The sequence below is a fragment of the Nelumbo nucifera genome, chromosome 6, assembly GCF_055504915.1.
Source record: "Nelumbo nucifera cultivar China Antique chromosome 6, China Antique-T2T, whole genome shotgun sequence".
NCBI lineage: Eukaryota > Viridiplantae > Streptophyta > Magnoliopsida > Proteales > Nelumbonaceae > Nelumbo > Nelumbo nucifera.
In genome coordinates this window covers 38,611,297-38,619,204 of record NC_142654.1, presented here as the reverse complement: position 1 = coordinate 38,619,204, position 7,908 = coordinate 38,611,297, and the positions used below count along the sequence as shown (strand labels likewise).

At 40.5% G+C, this 7,908-nt stretch overlaps 2 protein-coding genes across 5 annotated transcripts; one reads left to right on the top strand and one right to left on the bottom strand.

Annotated features, from left to right (window-relative positions):
- LOC104586410 (pentatricopeptide repeat-containing protein DOT4, chloroplastic-like) lies at window positions 1-1,803 on the top strand. The gene has a single exon (XM_010243642.1). It carries the CDS (start codon window positions 1-3, stop codon window positions 1,801-1,803), a length of 1,803 nt encoding a protein of 600 aa, XP_010241944.1.
- On the bottom strand, window positions 1,721-7,525 carry LOC104586392 (uncharacterized). 4 transcript variants are annotated; one of them, XM_010243629.3, is made up of 3 exons: window positions 7,219-7,525; window positions 3,025-5,880; window positions 1,721-2,436 (listed from the first exon to the last, which is right to left on the bottom strand). In XM_010243629.3, exons 2-3 carry the CDS (start codon window positions 5,740-5,742, stop codon window positions 2,107-2,109), a joined length of 3,048 nt encoding a protein of 1,015 aa, XP_010241931.1. In that variant the 5' UTR covers window positions 5,743-5,880; window positions 7,219-7,525; the 3' UTR covers window positions 1,721-2,106. The 4 variants fall into 4 exon arrangements, with proteins under 4 accessions (XP_010241931.1, XP_010241933.1, XP_088746849.1 ...); XM_010243631.3 differs by lacking the exon at window positions 7,219-7,525 and adding an exon at window positions 6,836-7,212; XM_088890723.1 differs by lacking the exon at window positions 7,219-7,525 and adding an exon at window positions 6,836-7,212 and having other exon boundaries at window positions 3,025-5,877.
- Window positions 7,526-7,908: the final 383 nt, after the last annotated feature.

Sequence of the window (7,908 nt, the reverse complement as noted above, 5' to 3'; positions counted from 1 at the left end):
ATGCTGAAACTGAAACTGGGTGTGGCCAAGCGCTCCTTCTTATTTCCACGTCGGCTTTCTGTTTTCTGTCGCTTGCATCAATCTCTTTTCACTTGTTTCTCTTTCCAGTCTCCACACCCGAATCATCATCCCATCTCCTCCTCTGGCCGTGATCCATTATCACCAATTTCTCTCTCTTCAGATTCAACTGATCCTCATACTTGTCATGCTTTCATCTTAAAATATGGGCTCGAATTTAACTATTCTGTCGCAACCGATCTTCTTCTGGCTTATTTCATTAACCGAAGACTCTACATTGCCTTATCCTTGTTCGGTGCCCTCTTTGAAGGCAATATCTATTCATTTAATTCCACACTCAAGGAGCTATCGAGTGCTGGGCTCTTCGAGAACATCCTCCATCTGTATTGCCTTCTCCGGTTGTCCAATTCGAATGCTGATAATTTTACTTACCCCTACGTGCTCAAAGCCTGTGCAAGTCTTTCTGCGGTTGAAGAAGGCGCGTTGGTCCACTCAGAGATCCTCAAATGTGGGTTCGGAAGTAGCATGGCTGTTGCCAATTCTCTCATCGATATGTACTCAAAATGCGGGTCTGTGCAGTCTGCCCGTCAAGTTTTTGACAATATGCCCAGACGGAATTTGGTTACTTGGAATTGCATGATTTCTGGTTATGGATGGAATGGCCTCCCTGATGTCGCGTTGGATTTCTGTAGTTCAATGAAATCTGAAGGGATGGTGCTAGACAAAGTGGGTTTGAAAATTGTTCTTCCTGCCTGTGGACAGTTGAGAGCACTTGGTCTTGGAAAATCTGTGCACGCACATGTGGTGGTCTCAGGTTTTTCTCTTGATACAGTCTTGGTTACGGCAATTATGGACATGTATGCCAAATGCGGGAGTTTCGATGCCGCCGAGAAGCTTTTTAATGAGATTTCATGCAAAGATGTCGTTACTTGGAACGCCATTATAACGGGGTACTCGCAGAGGGGAGAACTAGAACGGGTAATCAAGTTATTCCATGTTATGCAGATCGAGGGTGTGGCACCTAGTGTAGTTACTGTACTGATTGCCCTTCAAGCTTGTGCTGATTTGGGGAGCTTCCTCGCAGGGAGTTCTATCCATGGTTACATAATAAGGCTTGGACTTAGTTCAGAAGTGTCCATAGAGTCACTTTTGATAAACATGTATTCCAAGTGTGGAAGATTGAACATGGCTTACCAGGTATTCAGTTGGATCACAAATGAAAATGTAAATTCGTGGACTGCCATAATTCATGGGCTGGGCATGCATGGATATGGAGAAGCTGCTTTAATGGCTTTCTTTAAGATGCTAAAGAAAGGAATGGATCCTGATGCTGTAAGTTTCCTCACCGTATTATCTTCTTGCGGCCATACAGGACTAATTAAGGAAGGATTCAGAATTTTTGATTATATGGTCAGGCAATTTGGAATCGAACCTAAAATGGAACACTATGTCACCATGGTTGATCTCATGGGACGAGCAGGGTTAATTGATGAAGCATTTCAGTTTATTGGGCAAATGCCAATGAAACCAGATATCAACATCTCGGGGGCATTCTTGGGTGCTTGTAGGATTCATGATGACCTTAAGATGGCAAAATTGTACTCAGAACAAGTTGTAGATTTAGATATGAATGGCCCAACTGCTGGCTATTACAAGCTTCTATTGAGTATTCATGCAAGTAAAGAGGCCTGGAATGAAGTCCTTAAGTTGAGAAGTTTTATGGAAGACCGAGGAATTCACAAAATTTCAGGATGCAGTACAATTGAAATTACAGTTCACAGCTGAGGGCTCGGACAAATAATTTGTATGTTTACTGTGAAAGGTGGTTGCCTTCCCTTCATTACAAGCTTCTATTAAATAATATAGATAAGATTTGTTAGTTTTGAGTAGATTACTGGTACAAAGAATTGCATGATGTACTCTGTATTCTGTAATGGATCTTACTCTGTATTCTGTAATGGATCTTACTGCCTACAAAGGAGTAAAATTCTGGCATCTGCAGTAAGAATAGATAACGCAGATCTCTTAATTAGATCTGGAATTCTCCTGCAAATTGGGGTCAAAGGTATCAAAAAATACTATTTCAATCTACACTTGTGCAATAGGAGAAAAAGGTGGGTTCAGGATGGAAGATGGTAGGATTTCTTCCTTTCTCTTTGTGAACTTTCGTTTCTCTTCTCCTGTGACTGCTTCAATCAAGAATCTCACTTCTTCCTCAAGCAGCACCTTGAGCGAATTGCTATGCAACCTCTGCCTGTTCCTCTCTTGTCCAACTGCAGTGGACACTTCTGCATTATGTAAGATAGCAACACAAATTGAGAAAGCTTGTAATGTGGAAAGTCGAGCATGAAAATCAACCGAATATTGCCCTTCGTTGATGGCTATTATGGTCAGTGCTGGCATCTTATCTTTTGCTCCCTGTAGAGATTAAAAACAAACACTTATCAGACAAGAGAGTCCGGGACATAATGGAAGGGAGAAAACAATTAGATATTTGGACAAACCTCAGTATAAGGAAATAAATTTCTGCTAATCATTGACAACCAATAATGTAAATATGGAGTTTAATTATTATAATCAGTAACCATCTCTTAATAGAACATATGAACATGAGAAACACATGTAGGCTATTGACATCCACCACTTGGCAGGTTCCTATGTGAGATCCTAAGTGAAAAGGTTCAATCCAATCATATCATAGTATGCATCTGACTTGCAAATGGAAGTTGACAAAGGAAAAGGTTCGGAAAAAAACCAGGAGGGCTACTAATTTGATGTATTATTGCTACCACTATAATTTCTTCACCTAGAAAATCTCTAAATTAGGATCATCCATGATGCACCATGGCGCCCCTTACATGTAGACCCAGTTCCTTTACATTCTCTTTATGAAGAGTACTAATGATCATCTCAAATACTTAAACCATGTATTTAAAATTTGTCCAACAGAAGATATGGCAACCATGGTACAGACATCCCACCATCTGCATCAGATGAGAAACATACCTGAACAAAGAGCTCCAAATGCTGTTGACTACCCATAAATTGATGATCTTGAACATTTTGAGCAGGGGGATTACCAAAAACAAGAAGGGGGCATGCCATGTCCCAGCCACCACAATCACAGTGTCCACCAGATCTCAATCGATCCAGTAATGGCGAAGGACCACCACAATTATCAGTACTTGGCAAACCATGTATTCCAGTTGCTGTTACCACCTTCACATTTGCAGGTTTCATGCTGTTTTGCTTGCCATCATTTCTCTGTTCAACCATGGAAAATTCAAACAAGTTTGAATGCACTTTACCAGAAACCCCTTGCTTGTCTTTGAAGCTGTCCTTTTTCTTAAATGGAACTTGAATAACAATAGCTGCAATTTCAGAGTTTGGATGCAAATCCGCAGGTGCCCAGGGATAAGGTGTTGAATCATTAGAACCATCACTACCAGAAGCAGGTTGTTTTTCAAGCTTATGCTTTGCTGGATCAAATACAACATTTGGATCTACAGACAGCCCCTTGACTAAGTTGCCACTGCCAGTACTTTTGGGAGGTTTGATGGAGTCTAGGGAACATGTAGAACTTTCTTCAGGAGCCAGGCTCTTAGTTGCATGCCCTATGTCGTACAACACAAACTCTGTCACCATTGAGTTATCAAAAGCTCCAGCATTTCTAATTTCTGAACATAAATAACATGAAACTCGCATCTGGCCAACCATGGAGGCCTCTTTGTGCCTCTCCCTTGAACCCCACCCACTGCTATTTTTCTTCTTTCTACCATTCATAGTATGAAAAGTATAGACCCAATTAAAAGCATTGTTTGCTTTCCAAGTCTTTGCCATAAGGACGTCCTCAAAGTTCCTCAGTGAGAACTCAAAGAATGGTGCCCCATGTTTATATTCTAACTTAAGAAGGCCATGGAGGTGAGCGGGTGATGATGATACAACTGAACTGCGCAGATACTTATTGACAAACTGGGCACTGGATTCTTCCTTAACAACAGTTTTTGTGAGATCGTTCAATAATGATTTGCAAAGTGTTTGGTTCCTCCCCATGTTTGGAAATTCTACCGTTGTCAAATTACCAAGTTCTGCCATTGAAACTGAAGGACTTGGGTGAGATTTGGACTTCATGATTGGATCCAACATCCTTCTGATAGGGCTGAACCTGCCCTTTGGAGTGGCTTTAGAGGGACCATTTTCTAATCGACAAGGTAAATGTGGCATTCCCACCTTTGTTGATGAGGACTTCTGAAAAGTGCAGACTGTGTCTCCTTCCATAAGGTCATTACCATTGCTTGGAGGACCACTAGTTGGGTTAAATCTGAAACTCAGTTCCTCCACTGAGCCTCTTGGGCTGGCTTTAGAGGGACTACTTTCTAATCGACAAGGTAAATGTGCCATTCCCACCTTTGCTGATGAGGATTTTTGAAAAGTGCTGTCTCTGTCTCTTTCCAAGAGGCTATTACCAATGCTTGGAGGACCAATAGTTGGGTTACATCTGAAACTCAGTTCCTTCATTGATCCTCTTGGGCTGGCTCCAGAGTGACTACTTTCTAATCGACAAGGTAAATGTGGCATTCCCACCTTTTCTGATGAGGACTTTTGAAAAGTGCAGACTGTGTCTCCTTCCATGAGGTCGTTACCATTGCTTGGAGGACCACTAGTTGGGTTAAATCTGAAGCTCAGTTCCTCCACTGAGCCTCTTGGGCTGGCTTTAGAGTGACTACTTTCTAATCGGCAAGATAAATGTGCCATTCCCACCTTTGCTGATGATGATTTTTTGAAAGTGCTGGCTCTGTCTCTTTCCAAGAGGCTATTAATGCTTGGAGGACCAATAGTTGGGTTACATCTGAAACTCAGTTCCTCCGTTGATCCTCTTGGTCTGGCTTTAGAGGGACTACTTTCTAATCGACAAGGTAAATGTGGCATTCCCACCTTTGCTGATGAGGACTTCTGAAAAGTGCTGATTGTGTCTCTTTCCAAGGGGCCATTACCATTGCTTGGAGAACCAATAGTTGGGTTACATCTGAAACTCAGTTCCTCCATTGAGCCTCTTGGTCTGGATTTAGAGGGACTACTTTCTGATCGACAAAGTAAATGTGGCATTCCCACCTTTGCTGATGAGGATTTTTGAAAAGTGCCGACTGTGTCTCTTTCCAAGTGGCCGTTGCCATTGCTTGGAGGGCCGATAGTTTGGTTACATCTGAAACTCAGTTCCTTCATTGAGCCCCTCTCTATTGTTTCAGCAGGACATTGTTTTCCATCCTCTGGATCAAGACAGATCTCAAAGAATCTATCTTCAAAAACATCTTTACACGCAACATTACCTTGTGGAGAGGGAAAACGGAAGGACAGCTCAAGGGAATCCTGAGGGTCTGGCTGCTTGTAGGTCTTTCTAATAGATGCTTCCTGGTCTGTCATTAAAGGCATAAATGGTGTTGATCTCTTCTGCTGCAGAGATGGGTTGGATTCATGTGACTGAGACAAAGAGTCAAAAATCCTGAAAGACAAAGATGTGTCACTGCTACACGACAACCCAATCTCTCTTCTTCCTTCAAACTCGCCCATTTTCTTCATTTTCCCTACTGTCCTTGAGTTTTTATATATAGAACCTCTCTTTAGCTCCCCACTACTTCCACACTTACCTGGTCCTGATGGCATGGTTTTATGGGACATACTCCAGGAGTCTTGGTACAGACTCCCTACAGGGTAGTTCCTGCTCATTGGTTTCCCTTCCACATTTCTTTCCTCTACTTTTGAACCGTGGCTATGTGATTGATGAATGATTTTAGAACCCTGAACCACTCTGCAATACTTCCGAAATTCTATTTGCGCCTAACCCCCATTCACAGATACGACCTGCTGCAAGAAATGAAAATAAGCAATTCACAATCTTGAAGAAGCAATACCCTTGGTTATCCAATACAACTTCAACTAAACCCAGTACCACAAAATCATTTTGAATTAGAAGAGTCAAAATGAAATATCTTGATTCAATATCATGCATCACACATGCACTTTCTGGAAAAGACCACATAAAACTGTTTGAAGTTCTAACATCAGAACATGGAGATTTTGAACAATTGACATTTTTTTCTAACAAGTATAGTTGGACACTGTATTGGCTACATCTGTAAAATGCATATTCATAGTGAAGTGCCTCAAAAGACAAATTTCATTTGATGAATTTATCATTCTCCATGTCACACAGAAAGAATCATTTAATTTCTTTGTCTTTTAGAAAGCATGATATGGCCTAACAGTGAAGCAAGATTCAAGTATCACGATTACTAAACAGATGGTGTAATCATCACATACTGCATCCATTATTTTTTTCCATGCATACATATAGCTGCAACACACACTTGTGGCAGGAGATTCTTGAAGATAGAATCTAATCAGATCACAACACTTAATGTACTTAATTTTGTTCGAGAATGAAAAAAAATGCCTTGCTAAGTAAATTTATGCATCAAAATGAACAACAGAGTGCAGGATGTCTATCTTAGTAATGGACGAGAGTAAGGTCCTAGAAATAGTCAGGAACCCCGCTGGCTAATAGATTCCCATTTAGAAGGAAAAAAAAAAAAAGTCAAATTGTATACAACATTCATGAGCAACAAATATACATAGCTTTGTTTTAACTGGAAACCCTAATTCATCTATGGAAAGAACAAACAAGATGTTATGGCATGCAATGACAGATATCAAGGGGGAACCAATCTATGGTGCCAAATTACTCTCATCGCAAACTAAAAGCTCCTAAAGCAGAAAAACCAAATCAACAATCTTAAATTCTTAATAGCAGTAACCCTACCCCAAAAAGATGCAACATTGCGCCCTGCTTAATAAGGCAAGTAAATTGTGAACAGAGCAGCATTTGTAAAGGGAGGAAAAAGAACAGATCTCGAGCCTACCAAACTGAAACCTCGAAACCCATAAGAAATCTTGAACTTGCAAACAAGGAAACGTGGATTAAACTGGGGGGAGGGGACGGAAAGCATTGTAGTTAATAAAACTAATAGAAATGCTCATACCCCATAAGATCTCACAGCAGTGATTTCAAAACAATATCAAAATAAAACCAGAGAAAAAGTAGCTTTTTTTGCAGTAATCATTTCTTTCCACCCTTCAAAGCTTAAACCTCAAATGTTCTCTACAAACCGCAATTTTCACTCTAGGGGTACAAGAAAAACTAACCTCACGTAGAAATCACTCTTCTGCAGCCCAAAAGAGCATACCTTCAGAATTCTTGAAGAATCAAAGGGCAGAACAGAGCAAGAATGGCAATATAAGAATTGTGTGCATGTGTCTGTGAGAGAGAGAGAGAATGCCTGGTGAGTGAGGCAATGAGTCAGTTCTGTCTTCTTTGCTGTCACACGCACATGAGGTGGGGGAGGAGAGAGAAGGAGAGACAAGTCCCAAGTTCACAGGGAGCTGTTGCTGTTCTTAGTTTTATCCGCTGGAAAAACCATTTGTAAGTTCGTTTTTTTTTGACTGTCACATTATCTTGGTATCTTCTTATGATATGTACCGTAGTTTGCTTCCTTTCTCTTTTCTATATGTTTTTCCTTGTTTTATCTAATGGTTTCGGGAATTTCGCTGATCAGTTTTCAATTTTTGAAAGCTCTGAATCTCTAATCAGTTTTTCATTAAATATGATGTTACCCACCATACAAAACTGAGCTCTGCATATGATATTAGGATGGCTAATGCAGATGTCTTTTGCCTTTGGGCGGTTTATACATTTTTTTCTTCAATTTCATTTTCACTAATAAATGCACGAGTGTAAATGAAAAGAACTCAAATTTTTGTTTGCTTTTGCATCAATATAAATGAAATTGCATTACAAATTCGTGTATAAAAGGGTTAGTCATACAACAACCGAAC